At 55.8% G+C, this 18,464-nt stretch overlaps 1 protein-coding gene across 1 annotated transcript in view; it reads right to left on the bottom strand.

The window, feature by feature from the left end:
- Positions 1–565: 565 nt before the first annotated feature.
- The window catches only part of CRACR2A (calcium release activated channel regulator 2A), a 103,364-nt gene continuing 85,465 nt past the window's right edge, over positions 566–18,464 (bottom strand). The window contains exons 14-18 of the mRNA XM_079937702.1: positions 13,430–13,511; positions 13,209–13,323; positions 4,759–4,860; positions 2,433–2,509; positions 566–924 (exon numbers count right to left, since the gene is read on the bottom strand). Of these exons, the coding sequence (XP_079793828.1) occupies positions 840–924; positions 2,433–2,509; positions 4,759–4,860; positions 13,209–13,323; positions 13,430–13,511 (461 nt within the window). The 3' untranslated portion in view covers positions 566–839. The remainder of the gene's footprint in view (positions 925–2,432; positions 2,510–4,758; positions 4,861–13,208; positions 13,324–13,429; positions 13,512–18,464) is intronic.

Here is an 18,464-nt window from a genome sequence, read left to right as displayed (position 1 = left end):
ATCCTTATTTATACCCTCAGACATGGCCTCTCTGTTCAGCAACAGATGGCTTTGTTGCCCTGGTTTTCTTTTCGTCTCCTAGTCAAAGTCAAGCAGTTAGAAGCCACTCGCTGACCCCAGGCGCACATTTATCACCCACGCTCCAGCTTGGCGTCAGGGGTCTGGGTGGGCGGCGGGGAGCAAAGACTGTGGGTTTTGGAAGGCGTGGCTTCAGAGAACCCCAGGGGACAAACACTGGAGGCATGGTCGCTGCTGAGAGAGGAGGGGCCCGGGAGCTTGGGAAGGAGCAGGACCAGCGCGGGGAGAGGCTGGAACAGGATGCAGGTGCCCCAGTGTGCTCTTCTCAACACCCGCGGGCATCTCGACGTCCACGAAGCACCTGCCAAGGGTATCCCACTGCCATCCAGAGAACAGGCTCCGAGGCCAGACCAGCTGCCCCAGTGCTGTGGCTTTGGCCTACAGGAAGCAGCAAGTCTGCCTTGCTTAGTTGCCATGGCAACCTCAGTGCCGAGGCTCCTAAGGGCAGGGGGCGAGAAGGGAGGTGGGAAAGGCACGTGGTGGCTTCTCTGGAAAAGCCCATCTGTTGTCTCCCCAGGAAACCAAGCTGGGGGGAGAAACAAGAAAGGAATAGGCAACTGGGTCTAGACAGAGAAGGGGGAGAAAGACCCCAAGAGGCTCCAAGAGCAGCTTTCCTGACGGGATGTGTTTTCCTTCCTTTGGGGTGGGGGACATCGCTGACAAGGATAAAGGTCTGGGTGGGCCCTGGTGAGGGCATCTGTGCAGGAGGCAGGGTAGGCCCTGTGGCCTCAGGCCTGGGTGGGAGTCCTAGGGGACCTGTATCAGCCGCAGCAGGCTTTCTTCTTGGCGGGGCGGTCAATCTGAATGGTGTCCTCCCTCACTGTGTCTTCTTGTTCCTTGAGGATCCTGGGAGAGGGGAAGGTAGAGTGTCAGCAGCAGAGAAGCTGCTAGGCACCTCAGGTTACAGGGTCATGAGGAGGGACCCACCCTCCCCAGAGCATCAGAGAGTCCTCCAAGTCTCCCCCGGCGAGCACAGGTGCACGACTATAATTTGTAAAGCCAGAGTGTAGTCAATATGCGTCCTTCATGACACCTCCTCCAGGAAGTCTCCCCTGATGCTCTGATAGCATGTGGATCCTTTCTCCATTATAGCCCCATCACTGGGTGTAATGCCCTGCTTCTGTGCTGGCTCCCTCAGCAGAGGGTGAGGCTGATGGCAGAGACTGTATCTTTTGTCTCTGCAGCCTATCACAGTACCCAGCACACAGCAGAGGTTCAGAAATTATATTTATTGGTTATTAACTTTATGGTGGGGCTTCCCGCATGAGCACAGCTCCAGATTAACTATAAGAGGTGAAGGATTAAAAATAGCATTAAGTATCTTATCCCTGCTTTATACCTTCCAAGAGCTTTCACCTGAAGCATGTCTTCTGATTTTCACAACCCTTGAGTGGGCAGGGAAAATACGATGGATGTTCCTATGCTGGGGGCAAAGCTCAGAAAGGCAGGGTGACTTGCCCCGGGAATCAGTGGCAGAGAAAACCCTAGAATTTTCCCCATAGCTCCCTACGTCTTCCATAACCCCAGCGCCTCTCCAGTGCATTGAAGAAGTTGTCCTGAGCTCTTAGTTACTCAAATAAAAATATTTTTTAGATGCCCCAAGGTGAAGGCTGAGCGCAAAATGAGCGCTAGTCAGTATTTGCCGGCTGGATGGATGGACAGATGGATGGAGGGAGGGATGGATAGATGGATGGAGGGGTGGATGGAGGGAGGGGTGGACAGATGGATGGGGGGAGGGATGGACAGATGGATGGAGGGGTGGATGGATAGATGGATGGATGGAGGGAGGGGTGGAGGGACAGATGGATGGAGGGGTGGATGGAGGGAGGGATGGATAGATGGAGGGAGGGGTGGCTGGATGCCTAGATGGATGAACGAGTGAATTGCCCAAGGATTGAGATGGGGCTTGTGTGGTTCTGTTTCTTTACCCTCAGTGTAGGCAGAGTGGGGCCGATCTTTTGAGTGCTGTCCTCTCGGGTGCCTCTGTGTCCCCCACCGCAGCCCCTCTCCTTGGGTTCCCCTCCCCCTCCCCCAGGAGCCCACGGTATAACCCAGCTGGCTGCCAACTAATCCCTGCTAAAATAGTAGCCAGCATCGAGGGGCCTCTGATCTGACCCTTCCCAGGAGGATTTGCATTTCAATAGAGGATCGCTGGGAAGAAGGCAGGCTTTACGGCTCAGAAGACTGCAGTTGGGGGGCGGGCGGGGTGACAGGCAACGAGGCTTTCTCTTTGTCACTGTGTTTCGGGGGGCTGTCCCTCACCCCTGGGGTCCCACACAAAGGCCTAGGCCTCCAGCCGCTCTACCCAGATGGCTCAGATGGACAGAGGGACCGGCTGAGTGGTGTCCCTTTACCTGGCCAGATGGAGCACGGACTCTTGGGTGTTGTGACCGGAATAGGCACTGCATTCGTAGAAGATCAGGTTGTGCTCCTGGAATCAGAGAACAGAGGGCATGAAGGAGAATATGGGGGGCGGGGGCTGGAGGGAGCCATGGGGGGCATGGGAGAATGCCCCTCTGCACTTACCACACCCTCACTTCCTTGTGTCGTCCCCTCCCCACTCTGTACCAGGTTGATTTCTGTCCCTCCTGCTCCCTGACTGATGCAGGCTCTGGAACTATCTCTCAGGGGAGCCGTAACAACTATAAAACAATAGGACCTACACTGCTGCCTTCGTGTTTTACACTTTCTGGAATTGCTGTCCGGGATGTACGGGCTCCTTTCTTTTCACACCAGCCTGTGATGCAGGCCGAGACACAGAGGCCAGGGTGGGCAACATCCGTCCCACTTTACAGGCAGGGAAACTGAGGCTCAGGAGGGTATGAATGGCGGGTGGGCCTGTTTGGGTCACAGCGGGGCTCCCAGCAGCCTGCTTTCCCCAGGACACGGGCACAGTTAATTCATACACCAGTTAATTAATACGCCGCTGCCCGCGCCATCCGCACTGGCTCCACAGGACAATTGTCCATCACTTTGCTAGGCAGAAGCTGGACTGTGAGAGTGGAGGTAGGGGTGTCGTGGCCAAGGCCCATCTTATTCCACTTGTCACTCCCATTAATAGGTTTGCTGCTTCCTTAATGACAATGCTAATGGCATCTGGCATGAGCCCTGGAGGCTGACGCCCTGGGGGGTCGGGTAGCTGAGTGCAGACACTTCTGTGGTTGCAGATCAGGAGGCCCCGCGAACGCTGGCCCAGCTCCATCCTCTGCCTTCACCTGGTCTGGTCCCTGCACGCCTCGGTTGGGCCCTGACTCCCCTTCCATCTGTGGAAGGTTTAAGGCTCTGTGTGGGAGCGGGCAGCACGCAGGACCTAGAACTGGGAGACGTGATTTGCCTTCCAGCTTCGAGTCCTGACCCCACCCCTGGGGCCGGGTGAGAATTTGAATAAATCACTTAACTTCTCGGAGCCACAGGGTTTTTTTCCACTAGAAAGGAAGAGAGAAAGAGAGAAAGACAGAAAGACAGAAAGACAGAAAAAGAAAGAAAGAAAGAAAAGAAAAGAAAATGGGATGACAAACTAAAAACACAGGTCTGCACTTCCTTAATCAAAAACCTTGGATCCAGATGCATTTTGGAATCCAGAATTTTTGAGTTTTAGAAAGTGAATACTTGTCTATAATACATATTATATAATAGCCTCTGTGGATCTGGGATAGCAGGCTATAATCAAATATATTAATAATTCTTCAGTGAAATATTTGAATATTTATTCAAAGTGAGGTAAACAAAACCCATAAATAGCCTCACATCGGTTCCGGTCAGGATTTTTCTGCCAAACGCAATGCAAAAACCTCTGTGCTCAGAGCTCCTTGGACTGGGAATTGTGGATGCAGCCCATGGACATGCAGCTGTGGGACTCTCTTCTTCCTTTTTCCCTTGAGTTTCACCACCTGTGCCTGCTTTCCTAGCCTCTGAGGTCCTGAGTCCCTGTCTGGAGCAAAGCACACGGAGAATTATGGAATCCTGGGGCTGGGAAGCCCTATCTCCCCAGACACACAGTTCCCCAAAAACCACTCTGAAGCAGTAGAGGAAGCAAGGAGCGAGCATGGCTTTTGTTGCTGCCTGATTGCCATCACGCCGCAACAGTTCCCTGCTTGGGCAAGAGGGTCGATGCTCATTTTAATGGCTGGCTTTGCAGTGCCCGCCCTGAATTTATCTGGAGTTTGCAGCTTGGACGCTCAGTCTCGGTAGGAAGGATGGATGCTCTAACAGAGCTGCCCAAGGAAGAGCACGCTGCCCGACAGGCAGTGAGTGTTTCATCCCTGAAGGCAACCAAGTAGGGAAACACAGATGATGGGATTCAAGGATCAGCTGGGGGACTGAAATAAGTAACCTCCTACTATCTGAGGATTCATAGTTCTGAGTTCCAAGGAAGAGAATCTGGGAAATTCCCCACACCTGAGTCAAGTTCTCTGCGGAAACTTCCACGTGCGGCAGCTGGACCAGCCCCACGATGCCAGGACACCACCCAGCCCGACTGCTGACTTCACAGGGGGCTCCCAGAGAAGGTTCCCACTCCGGCTCTGGGGTGCATGCCCGACTCCCCTTGGGGTCCCTCCCTGTCCAGAGAGACGGGGATGCTCGCCCCTCACCTGGGCCAGCTGCTCTCCTCTGGGGTGCATGCCCGACTCCCCTCGGGGTCCCTCCCTGTCCAGAGAGACGGGGATGCGCGCCCCTCACCTGGGCCAGCTGCTCTCCCAGGCCCCGCGGCACTTCCCGCTCCTTCTCGTTGTCAACTTTGTTGCCCAGCAGAAGAACGGGAATGCGGTCTCCCACAGCTTCCTGCGGAACAGATAATCCCCCAACTGAGAGAAGCATCCTTAAGGAGAACCGGGAAGGGCAGGTGGAAACACTGGCTGCAAAGACACAAACTAGCTTGCGAACCCACTGCTGCCACGAAGGCTGGTGGTAGCAGAGTCACCCCAAAGCACAGAGGGGACCACCATCTCCCAGAGCCCCAGTTTGCCGGGCTTCTGCAAGGTGCTCAAGGCTGCCTCTGGGTGCCTCCCAGCCCTCTCAGTGCAGGGACCCCCCCTTTACCCCGCTCCCCGTGACCTGGCACTGGGAGCAGGCTAGGGCACAGCTGGCGCTGGTACAATAGGTGTCCGTACGGAGCCCCCGAGGGCGTCCCCAGGTGATCAGACTTGATCGATGTGACCAGAGTGAACAAGGAGTTGCTCAAGGGGCTTTTGAGGAGGCCCAGGGGCTGCACGGTCAGCAGTGTACCTCTGGCGGCCTTGAACTGGGCACGTAGCTCCCCGAGGGCTGGGTCCACATCCGAGTCACGGTCTTGGGTCCACAGCACGTGATCCGTGACTGTCATGTGCCTCCCTGGAGGTCACCCCATGGGGACCCCTGTCCTGGGTGCCCTGGCTCTGAAGGAGCCCTGATCTGCAAGAACGGGAGCCACAGCAGTCGCACTTCATGGGCCAGAAGGACAGGTTTATTCCAGGGCTCAACCCTACTTACTCCTCCAGGGGCTGTCCTGTGTCATATCAGCCAGGGGCCTGCACCCCAGGGTGTCTGCACCCAGGGCCCCTGAACCCTAGGGTCTTTGTACCCCAAGGTCCCTGCACCCCAGGGTCCCTGCATCCCAGGGTCCCTACACCCCAGAGTCCCTATATCCCAGGGTCCCTACACACCAGGGTCCCTACATCCCAGGGTCCCTACATCCCAGGGTCCCTACACACCAGGGTCCCTGCACCCCAGGGTCTTTGCACCCCAAGGCCCCAGGACGCATAGCTACTGAGTGAGTCAATATGGTAATGTTCACATTTACGCAGGTTATTTTTGCTTTGTGAGATATTTAATTAGGGGCTTTTAATCATAATTTGGTAATAAATAGTTATTCACTGCAGCTCTGTTTCACTAAGTAGAGAAGGCCGTGGGACACCAGAAGCCTGCCGGTGGCTACTTTCGCCAACAGTTCGTCTGCTTTACCCTAGACCCCATCAAATAAATGTCCATGGGCCGTCTGACAGGTCACCTGTTTTGGGTTTAAATAGCATCACATTCGAAAGGAAGCGTCCGTGGTTCCTCAATCTACACATTCATTTTTTTTTATTTTTTTTTTTTGCGGTACGCGGGCCTCTCACTGTTGTGGCCTCTCCCGCTGCGGAGCACAGGCTCCAGACGTGCAGGCTCAGCGGCCATGGCTCACGGGCCCAGCCGCGGTGCGGCACGTGGGATCTTCCCGGACCGGGGCACGAACCCGCGTCCCCTGCATCGGCAGGCGGACTCCCAGCCACTGCGCCACCAGGGAAGCCCATCACATTCATTTTTATTGTAGTTCAGTAGTGAAAAGCCTCTCACGTATTAAATGAGAACATTAAAGCTCAGAGAATCCAGGAGCACCCGGCGAAGTCAGCGCTCTGAGCACCCACCCTTTAGTGCACGGGGCCACCTTTCTCTAATCCTTCGCTCTGAATTACTATTTCCAATGACCTCTCTGCTATTTAGTGTCTCATTAACCGGAACTCTCTAAAGGCAGTATTTCCACATATTCGTGGTGACATGGTAATGAACATTCGTGACGATGACTCAGAGGCCCAAGATCGTACAGTGCCCTCAGCAGTAGATTGACTTACGCACATGGTGGTGGATGTGTTGGGTAGACTTGGCCATATTCCAGTTATCTGCAAGTAAGAAACCCACTGATGGCTACGTGCGTGGACCATAAGGCTCCCTCTTAACCGGACTGCGGGTACCGGGAATACCCTGTTCCCCACCTGTGCTGTGCCGCAGAAACTTGCGTGAAGAGTTTTTCACAGAAAAGGAAGAAAAGGGGAAGAATCAGGAATGTGGGCCAGAAGACTTGCTATTTGCAGCACACGCGCGCGAGAGATATTTGTAGATTGATGTGTGAGGAATGACTAAGGCTGGTGGGATTTCTTGACATGGAAATGCTCTGAAAATAAGAGCATCAGACTTGAAATCCCAGGGTGGGATTCTAGCCTGGAACCTGGTATTACTTGTTACGGGCGATGGCTTGTTCCTCCCTTGTAAAGGGGATGCCAGGTCCTGAACGACCAAATAGGATGAGGTAGGAACAGTCAGCCCAGCATCTGGGCCCCGCACCATGAGCAGCCGGGCTGCCTCTTGGAAAAGGAGAGGCAGTCTTCCTTCCTAAAGTGCTTCCTGGCTAAGAAAATAAAAATAAAAGAGCTTAGAAGGAGCAGGAAAAAAAAGCTCAGGCCCCAGCTGGAGCGGTGGTTTTCTGCCCTTTGCAGTGTTCCCCTCTTATACAGACTCTCTGGACCCCTCGTTTCCCCTCCCAGGGCCCTGGCCTGTGCTGATGTAGGAGAATCAGGCCTATCTCCAAAGACGTGGCAAAAATAAGTGAGAACACACATAAGGCCAGGGAGTGTGCTACCCGTTGCTGGCAGCCAGGCACCCTCACCACGGCCCCAGGTCACCCTTTGACACAGGAGGCACTGGGGCTGGGCTGGGGGCTTCATGGTCCTCTCCGACTTGAACCTCGAGACGTGAGCTTTTTGCCTACACTTTACATCATTCACCTACTTAACGAGGGTGTTGGCCTGTCCGCTGCTTGGACAAAGGGGCTCATAATTATCCACCACATGAAGCCACACTTACTTTTAAAAGTCCAAAGGGCACCTCCTTTGGTGACTAAGTCTAAGGCCACCCAACGTCTGTAGACATTTTTTTTTTGCGGTATGAGGGCCTCTCACTGTTGTGGCCTCTCCCGTTGCGGAGCACAGGCTCCGGACGCGCAGGCTCAGCGGCCATGGCTCACGGGCCCAGCCGCTCCGCGGCATGTGGGATCTTCCCGGACCGGGGCACGAACCCGCATCCCCTGCATCGGCAGGTGGACTCTCAACCACTGCGCCACCAGGGAAGCCCTGTAGACATTTTTATAGATGTTGCTGAAGTCCCATGGGCACACCAGGTCAGAGGGACAGGTCTGAGGGCAGCTCCCGGGCTGGGCACAGGCTCTGTGCAGGAGGCCCAGGCTCTGTCTGGCTCTGCCACGTCTCTCCGTGGGACCCACCCGGATCCCTCCTCTCTTCCCTCCCTCTTCCCTGAGCTGTGAGGGGGGCTCCAGAGCTGGTCTGACACACAAGCAAGTCTCTCCACCTTCCACCACTTCAGTTACCTTTCTCTGAACTTGAACTTCGTGGAAGACAGACTTGCTGAAATGCAAAAAATTCCCCGTCTCTGACTTTCGCTTACAGAAGCTGTCAACTCAGAGCAAGGGCTGGCTTTCAGCTCAGGACGTGCAGCTGTTGCATTTGGTTGGTTGCTGTGTGTGCGTGTGCGTGTGCGCGTGTGCGTGTGCACGTGTGCGCGTGCGTGCGTGTGTGTTAATATCTATTTGCTAGGAGGCAAGAAAAAGCACTTAGTGCTGCTATTTCTCCAGAGGCAGAACAAAAAAATTTCTCAGCACATTAAAGCATGCATTTATGCTCAGAAGAAAATGACTGCAAAATTATATATTGGGGGTTTCCATATTTATCCGCCCCCCCGGACGATGAGTCAAAACAAGGTTTATTTGCGTAGTTCGTTCTCAACCGCCAGCACTTTGAGCTCAGCTCGGAACGTGGGGAAAAGGAAAATCAAACCGCTGTTTTTTGCCGTGTGCTGTACATTGTCACCGGTGGCAAAGATCACAGAGTGAGAGCCAGTCAGCCGTCCAGGAAGGGAGAGGAAAGCTGCAGAGCTATAAAACAAGAGGCTGCGTGAGATTAATCTCCATGGTTTTTTCTGGCTCAGAGGCACTGGTCCTGCTGGTTGATGACTTGGGTCAGATGCCACTTCCTTGATGTACAGGCCTAACAGGACAGTGCTCCTGGGGACGACAGAAAGATCCAGACGAGAAGTTAACACGCCAGGACTGCAGACAGTGCGGACCAAACATCTGGATTCGGGAGGAATACCAGCCCATCGGGCTTGTACCATATCCTATCTTCTCTACCTGACACAGGCCCCAAAGTCTTCAGATGTCCAGGGTGCCTCACGGTCTAAACATGGGGCCCTTAGAGCCTGACCAGTTTCTCCTCTAGATTGGACTGGTTAAACCAGCACCACGCAGCCGAGATGTGGTGGTCAGGAGAGTGGGGGGTGCTGAGTCGGTAGGAAGGTCTAACTGCTTTGATTCCCTGGACGTGCACAGGAAAGCTAAATGGCGGGAGAATCAGCACAGAGCGTGTGTGGGCCCCGCTTGGGTCTTTCCTGCAGGAGACCTGCGGGCCAGGTAAAGGTGCTGAGGTGGGAGAGGAGGGGCTGTGGGGCAGGACACCTCATAAGGCAGAGCAGTCGCCCCTTCTCTTGTGCCCAAGGCATTCGGTTCCCTCTGGGCTGGCAGAGTTCTCCCATCCACACACACCTGCTCCATCCCAGCCCCCCAGAGAGTCAGGTGCCAGACCCTATAGAGCGCGGGGGCCAGGAGAAACCTTCCAGACCCTCTGGTCCACCCCTTCGTGGAGTGACTGGCCCACGTTTCACGGCCAGGTGGTGGCTGGGCTGGGACGATGAGAATATCCTTTGCAGGGAACTCCACGCCTCCCCAGCCGCTGTTCCTGCCCGTCGCAACCTGGGAGTCAGTCTTTGCCGTGTATAATCCGTGGCAATGTCAGCCCTTTCCTTGGGTACGGCTTTTCAGGTTGATGGGGGAAGGGGCGCTGGGAACAGCTGGCCACCATTCACTTAATAATAAGGCTTCTGAACCCAAAGCCTGTCATTAAAGCTCCCCCTCCACCCTCCCTTCTCCTGGCAAGGGGCTGGCGAAGCGCTGGGGGTGCTACGGAAATTCAAGGTGCGCCACAAACATCAAGGGCCGATTATTCTCAGGTCCCCTCCGATCCAATTAGGTGTGAAGTTTTAATCTATCGCCTGATGTCTCTGATGGCTGGTTGCCAAGGCGGAACGACTTAGCTTTTCAAGAATCTTGAGAACAACTGCATTTATGACGCCACGGGTCCATATCCTCAACACACAACCCCACCTGACACAGCCTCCAGCACCCGCTCGCAGAACCCTGGGGCCGCTGCACCGGTGCATCACACTGAGTCCCCCAGAGCGCGTGGCGCGGGCTGGGCACGTGGGTCGTGCCCCGCAAATTACAAACATCTTTGAAAAGGATTTAGAATCTTGCTTCTCCAAGTGTGGTCCCTGGACCAGCAGCGCTGGCTTGTTGGAACTTGTTAGAAATGCAGCATCTCAGGCCCCAGCCCGCACCTGCTGACCCAGGGTCTGTATTTTAACCAGGTCTCCAGGAGAGGCTTCGTGCATATTAGAGTTTGAGAAGCACTTGTTTAGGCTGGAATCCGTGGTGGCTGAGAAACAAAACCACCTGGGGGACTTTTGCTGTTTGGGGTTTTTTTGCATTTCCGGGACCTGAACCGTTCTCTTTGGGCCCTGGTGTCTGTTTTGTTCGAAAGCTTCACAAGTGATCCTGATGTCCATCTAAGTTTGGAATCATCATTTAAAATTTACCGGTACCTTCTGCTAAGATTTTAAAGCAGGAAAACGCAAACTACAAAGTGTACAGAGGAGCCCCATCCACATGGGGATAATTCTGAGTTAGCCACAGGTGGATCTGCCATCTCAGCTCAGCTTCCACTGGGGAGTGGCTCTGGCGGGGTGCGTGCCGGAGATGCTTCCCAGCCCTACCCCGGGCAGGATCAGGCCAGCCACGCAGTGCTCGACCCAGCGTTCTGCAGAATGGCCGAGCTCATGCTTCAAGCTGCAACGATGGCCCTCTGACATTTCTTCACCTCCACCACCTCCTTCCAATTCAACCAGACGCTCCACTTCCTGGCTAGATCCCGGGCTCTCTGCAAAACAGGGGCCTTAGAAACTACAGCCCCCTACTAATGGCAGAAGGTGTAGTTCTGTAAGTTTCTCTCCATCCATCCCTACTAATCCCAGACTATCTGCATTGCCTCTTCCCAGCTCTAGTATACGGTTGTCCCTCCCTATCTGCAAGGGATTGGTTCCAGGACCCCCGCGGGTAGCAAAATCCACGGACGCTCAAGCCCCTTATATAAAATGGCGTGGCACGGTCAGCCCCAGCCCGGAATCTGCAGGTCCTGCGTCCTCGGGCTCAGTGCACGTGGAAGCCCCACTGTGCACTTATCAAAATTTAGATACGGGGAACGAGTAAATGTCTGTGGCTGGGAAAAGAACAGGAGACCTTGACCAGGTCATGGCCTAAATTTCTTCATCTGGAATGAGATGGCTGTCTTATGTCAGTCATTCTCAGAGGGAAACCCTCTTGTCTAACAAAATTGTGGCTGAACTTCCAATAAGCAAAACTGAAAGTCATAGAGGGGTTCTGAGGTGGGGGGAGAAGGCCCAGACCTGTGACCACCACCCTTCCCTGCCTGTCTCTGGATGTGGGCAAGGTCAGCCTGGTTCCGGGGCTCCAAGGAGGAAAGTTTCAAAACCACCGGGTTAGGTCATCCCTAAAGTCTCTCCTGGTGCTTAACTTCCGCGAGGAAGAGGAATCTGCTGGTGCTATCAAAACTCATGGCATAGGGCTTCCCTGGTGGCGCAGTGGTTGGGAGTCCGCCTGCCGATGCAGGGGACACGGGTTCGTGCCCTGGTCCGGGAGGATTCCACATGCCGCGGAGCGGCTGGGCCCGTGAGCCATGGCCGCTGAGCCTGCGCGTCCGGAGCCTGTGCTCCGCAACGGGAGAGGCCACAGCAGTGAGAGGCCCGAGTACCGCAAAAAAAAAAAAAAAAAATCATGTCATAAATTACAAAGTTTAAAGAGGGTTCACTTCCGGATCACCCCACCATCTGTCTCCACTCTTAGCTCGGTATAGAGCCATTCACTACATTTCAAAACGTACATTTTCTCTATTGTGTTTTAGACGCAATAATTTTGAAAAATAACTTGTATCGAGCACGTTTCTGAGAAACTCCTGCATCTGGCTTCCATTCCTGCTCCTCATTTTTCTTGGTAACGACAAGGATGTAGATTAACAGGAGAGAAAGGAGCGGCCCATCCAATCCAAACTTCAAGAGAAACAGATTTTGGTGCGAGGAAGCATAAATCTTAGGGTTGAAACAAGTGAAATGAACAGACCCCCTATCCCGCCTGCACGGTGACACGGCATCCACGCACGCGTCCAACATTTGCCCAGCACTGGGGGACCCAAATACCGGTCACGATGACAAAGATGTGCAGAGGGCAGCGGGGGCCCGGGCTGGCAGCTGCGTCCTGGATAGCAGTGTGGCAGCCTGAAGGATGAGTAGGTAAGGGGCTGGCCAAGGCCTATGGGCTTGAGCAGAGGGTTGAACATAAGCTCCATGGGGAGAGGAACACTGTCTCTTTTGTCTGGTGCTGGAATGCCCAGACCCCAGAACAATGCCTGGCAGTGTTTAGAACAAATAAACGAACAAAGCACGGGTCCTGCTGATGGAAGGAGCTGGGACCATTTGCCTGTCTGTGAAAGAATCGGGCGGGAGGGGGCCTGTGAAAAATAATAGGTGGCTTGGCACACTGCCCTTGGCCTTGAGACATCTGCATTCAGTGGCAGAGGAGGACGTGCAGGTGGTCGGGAAGTAGAAAGCGCTTACAAAGCAGCATGTTGCAGGGATAACAGCGAGAGAGCGGAGTCTTACAGAGAATCCAGAATTCAAGGAAGAGCCCCGTGTCTCGAAGGCCCGGCCTGAGGTGACTCTGGGGGGGGCCTGGGTCCCACACATTGCAGATCAGCCTCCCCTCGTGCGAAGGGCTGTGACCCAGGCCCCCAAACCGTGAGCACAACGGTCCTGGGCTGGTCACGGCGGGACCCCCTGAAGCTAGAAAAATGCAGGAGAGGCGGTGGTGACTCAGTTTAAATGCCTTGGGAACCCACCCATCCTTGACACTCCGTCCCCTAATCCTACCCCGCTTTTCACAATCTTAATGACACCATTATTGGTTTAATTGGTATTTGTCCTGTGTCCTTCCCCCAGCCCCCTCCCCCCATGAGGGCAGGGACCGCACCTCTCGTGTTCACCTTTGGGTCCCCAGTAACCAGCCTGGTGCCGGGCACTTGGGTGGACTGACGCGTGGACGCCTGAACCGGTTTTTTCCTGGAGAAGGTGGGGTGTGAGTCAGGTGTCCAGAGAGGGCAGCAAGCCCAGGAAGAGGGGCTGCCCGTAGGCCCCCAGCTCACCTCCACGCTGCTCAGCCACGGGCGCACGCCCAGGAAGGACTGCCTGGCTGTGAGATCGTACATGACCACGACGCCGTCGGCCTTGCGGAAGAACTGCTGGGTGATGCAGCGATACCTGCGCAAAGGGCCGGGTCAGGTGTGCGGCCTCCTCTGCCGCCACAGCCCGCCCCCGCGGGGAGAGGAGAGGCGGGGTTACCCGGGGTGGGGGTGGGGATCCTCACCTCTCCTGCCCCGCCGTGTCCCACAGCTGCAGGGCCACCCGCGAGTCGTCCACACGCACGGTCTTCATGCGGTAATCGATGCCTGTGGGGGGAGCCCAGCATCATGTCCAAGTCCGGAACCCACGCCCCAGCCTGGAATCCCATCAGCCCGAGGGCGCAGCCCTCACCCTGCTGCTCCTGACAGGTGGTGTGCGCGGGACAGAGCATTGGACCGGGAGGCCCGGCACCTGGCTTCTGGTCCTGTCTCTGCCACTGACCGGCTGTGGGACCTTGATCCAGTCACGGAACCTCTCTGAACCACAGGCTGCTCCCTGCAGTGTAATCCAGACCCTCTTTAGGGATCGAATGAGATCACATATGGAAAAGCAATCTACCAACGCAAAGAATTATCATTCACTCCCTCCTTGGGAAGATGAGGCAACAGAAAGACTGTCCTCAGATTCCTTCCTCACTCCCTCCCTTTTCTTCTTTCTCCCTAAAATGCTTTTCAAAGTTCCCATAGTACAATCCGAGTATCCCTGGGGGAAGGATCGCACTCCCAGACTCCCACCGTGGTGATGCAAAGGTAGGTGGGGGAGGAGGGCGGGAGGGGAGGGCTTGGCAGGTGGAGGGAGGGACAGAAGAGAAGGAAAGCGGTGGGGGCGGGAATCAGAGGCAAAGCCCCCTTAGAGATGGAATCAGAGCTCCTAATCCCAGCCATCAAGCCACTTGCAATCCTCCCTCTGAGGCTGTGACCCTACCTGGAGTCGTGGATCCCAGAGAGAGGATGCAGGGCAGGCAGGTCCCACAGCAGCCCTCAGACAGAGGACCTAAAGGCAGGTGCTTTGATAACAAACATTCCTCCCTCCTACACCCTGTGAGAATGTTCACAGATGTTCAACCAGGTTTAAAACGTTTTTCCCCCTTAAGGCATCAGATCTTGGAACCAGAGGGCATCCCCTCCCAACCTCTAAAAGGCCCAGCCTCTGGGGTCCTTACCCTGGAGGGCTCAGGTAGGGACAGCAACAGCAGCCTGGCCAGACAGAGACAGACAGACTGACAGACAGACAACCAAGAGGCAGTTGATGGAAAAGGGCATCCCTGCCACGGTCTCCAGGCAAAGGCGAGTGTGTGAGGGGCTGGGCAGGGGAGGAGAGATGGGAGGGTCATCCGCTCCTAGAATGTTAGCAGGACTGCAGAGGCCTGGGCTCACAGAAGAGAGTCGGAGAGAGGATGCGCGTGTCTGGGTGAGGAAAAGAGGGACGTGTCCCATTGGTAGAATGCTTGGCATCCCCAGTTTCCATGTGCCACCTCTCCCTCTTCACCACGCTCCCCTGGGACATCCGTGTGCGGGTTGCTATCTGCACACACACGCACACACACACATACCCATCCTCACACGTGCACACACGTGCACCCCCCTTCTCCTCCTCAACCATAGAAGGATAAAGAAGCGGGAGCCCAGCCTTGCCCAAGCTGGTCAGCAGCCTCAGTGACTTGCAAACCCAGTTCTGAGGCTCATTCCTCTTTTCATAGCAGTACCCTGGGCACAGGGTCCCTGGCAGCTCCGTTTCACCTAGAAAGTCCAAGGCTAAATGCTCCCATCAGAACAGATGGAAACCAAACCCAAGGGTGTTTTCTTAGCTAAAGCGGTAGGGCTTCCCCCATCTGTGCTCTGGGAGGCCGGGGGGCTGCCCACAGCCTGATAACAACCCAGGGGAAAGCCAGCCTCAGTCATCACATCTTCGGGGCCTGATCTGAAGCCCCCGAGGATGAGCCCTCTCTCTGATGGAAAGGCAGGTGGTGGAGGGACGGCTGGGTCCCTCGACCTCACTGGTAATCGCGCTGCTGGTGGACGGGGAGCTTGGCGAGTGTCCGCTGGTCCACGAGGTACCCGTCCCTGCAGCCTCAGACCCGCAGGCCGGGAAGTAGACCAACAAGCCCAAGGGATGCGTGGGGTTTGGGAGGACACGGGGAGTCAGCGTCCAGCAGGCTGCACAGAGTGACGAGGGACCAGAGGGATTTCTGAGACCCCCCCGCCCCGCACCCGTTCCAACGGTCCGGGAGCCCAGACCTCATGTTCCTGCCCCAGTCCTGCCTCTGACCAGCTGTGTGGCCTGGACGACGTGACTTCCCCCCATCTGGGAGGCTTCGCTTTCCCCATCTGTAAACTGAGGTGTGACGCGGGTGCTGGAAGGGAGTTGGGCGTCCATGGTTTTACGTCCAGCTGTAGCGTTCGGCAAACACGTGGAGGTGACCCCCGACTTGCAACCTCAGTGGTTCCTGAATGAGGACTGGACCTCGGGGGCCCTGTCACCGTGGAGTGTGCTGTGTGTGGGATGTGTGGGTCAGAGCTGTGGGTGATGGACCCCAGGAAGGGTGTCCTTTCTGGACAGGACAGGTCATTCCAAGCAAGAGGGATTGGGAGCGGGGAGTGCCAGTGAGCTGTCCCGGAGGGGAAGCTCTCGGGATTTCTCTGTGGAGTCGAGGAGAGGGATGGCAACAGACTGGTGCCCAGGAGAGGGCAGAAGAAACACCTTGGGCCATGGGCCCTGGTTTAAAGCAGGGCCATGAACCAAGGCGGGGCCTCGGGAAGAGCTCTGGACTCAGAGTCCTGGGTCCTAGAGCCTTAGCCTCTAACAGTCAGTCTTCTCATTGACAAAATGAGCTCCAATGTTCTGCAAGAACATTTGACGTCTCCAGGACACACGCAGGGCCCACCCACCTGCTTTACAAGGGATCCGCTGGTGCTAAGGTGGGGAAGGCAGGGGCGCCCCAAGACAGACTGTTGCATGATGGAAGCCACTTCACGCACAAGCCGGAGGTCGAGGACGGGTCACGTGCTCCTGAGGGGCTGGGCGATCGGGAAGTCCCTTCGGTGATGGAGGAGAGCGTTAAGGCACCACCGCGCCCCTGTTGGTGCTGTGCTGAGGGTCCAGGGCTGCTGTGCTCGACAGGGGTTGGCCTGCTTGAGCCCCGGGAGCCCAGGACTCGGTGGCTCATCTGTGTCTTTAAAGGGAGCATCTTCCAGGCGGCTGGTGTGACATCAGCGCCCTGACACGTGTGCCGGGGAGGCTAATTCCAGCTGCTACTCTGGCTCGTTTTGCACAGCTCGATGAAGGGCGTCCCAGATTTGGAGACTTTGATATTTTTCCCCTTCCTAAATTGTAGGTGTTTCCATAATTGGCCTCCTGGGGAGTGCGAATTAGTCTGATTTTCTCTTTTTCAGAGCTTTCCATCTCGGGGGCATCAGTTGGAGGTGTAAGCAGACCCCGATTCTCTGATTTTACCAACAGGAGAGGCACCAGGTGCACTGCCAGAGGGCCGCCCCCGGGGGTACAGCATCCCTCCCCTGCCCCCACAGCCTACGCCCGAGCTGTGACCTCAGGTTCTGGGGCCTCCCCATGGAACGCTCCAGGGAGGGCCAGTCCAGCTCTGCAGCCGCTGTTTCCTGTGTCACCACACTCGGCACATGGGGGTCACTCCTAGCCATCCCTTCCAGCCGCACGAGGCCAGGCTCTTCTGAGCCGTCTTCCCATCAGAGTCCCGATTCTTCACCGTGGGATGCACCCAGTCTCTGGGTGGAATGGGGCGCGGGGTGGGGCAGGAGGGGGCTCCGGATTTGGAAACTGCAGAGGATCAGCAGTAAGAACAGGGCGCCTACAGTCGTGGGAAGAGACCCATCTGCAGGAAGAAAGTTGCAAGGAACGGCCCATTCAGGTTATCCTGGAGGAAGAGACCAGACTCTCCCCAGGCAGGCTCTGGGGCAGGAGAGTTTGTCTCGGATTGTCTTGGAGGGCCAGCTTGTGAGACCTCCAGGGGTCAGAGGTGGTCTGGACAGAGCCCTGGGCTTGGAAGCAGTCTTGGCTGGCCCGGTTCAAATCTCTCATTTTTCTCAGGTGAGGAAAGACTGAAGCCGAAAAGGAAACACCTCCTCCCGAGGTCACACAGCTGGTCGGTGGCAGCGCTGAGATGAAGGCCCGGGACCTCTGATGCCCCATTGGACCTTAGCGGCCTCCCCTGCCCGTGCTAGCCTCCACCCGCCTCCTGTGGCAGAAGCTGGGCTCTGAGCACGCACAGCGCAATGTTGTTAGGGAGGCAGTGGGCTGGGACAGCAGAGGTGCATGGGGTTGCGGGGGGACCAGTATCAGCACGGCCAGCTGGTGGGAATGAGGACCCGTCTCTGGGCCTCAGCATCTTGGTCTGTCCATTGGGCTGACAGCAGTGCTTGCCTTTCAGGGTTGTTGGGAAGACAGATGGAAATGATAAATATCAAAATCCACGGTAAATATTCAGATCATATCAATGTATTTTTGTTAGTTCGTTTGTTTGTTTTTTTTTTTCCAGTACGCGTGCCTCTTACTGCTGTGGCCTCTCCCGTTGGGGAGCACAGGCTCCGGACGCGCAGGTTCAGCGGCCATGGCTCATGGGCCCAGGCACTCTGCGGCATGTGGGATCTTCCCGGACCGGGGCACGAACCCGTGTCCCCTGCATCGGCAGGCGGACTCTCCGCAATGTATTTTTAACATAGCTGACTTAGCGTGGTTAAATGGCACATAGGAGGCACCCAAAGGATTCATTTTTTTTTTGCTCGAGTGATTCACCTGGGGAGAACCTAGAAGGTCAATGTGCCTTTGCGTCTTCCCACACACTGCAATGCAAGGAGCACCTCTGGGTGAAGGGGCAGAGGCTCCTGTCTAAACACAGAATTACCCGAGATGATAATGGAGGCGCATGAAGCCCTGATCAGCTATTAGCAGCTGAGCCTAACGAGTGTCTACAGTGGACTCCAGCTGTTACCCAGCAGGCCCGGATGCGAGACGAGGAAACGTGATGGGTAAAAGAAGCCCCCAGAGCACTGTCCTCCGTCCTGCACGTCTATACACGTGTGCATGCACGCGCATGCGCACACACACACACACACACACACACACGCACACACATACACAGAGAAAGTCGGGAAGGGATGACTGAAGACAGACAGGCTCAGAGAGGGAACAAAGGGCCGGAAGTCCATCTCTGCCAACTTCAGAGCCCCTCATCTTGGGCATAGGAA

The sequence above is a fragment of the Stenella coeruleoalba genome (genome assembly GCF_951394435.1).
Source record: "Stenella coeruleoalba genome assembly, chromosome: 11".
Classification (NCBI taxonomy): domain Eukaryota; kingdom Metazoa; phylum Chordata; class Mammalia; order Artiodactyla; family Delphinidae; genus Stenella; species Stenella coeruleoalba.
This window is presented reverse-complemented; position numbering and strand designations above follow the sequence as displayed.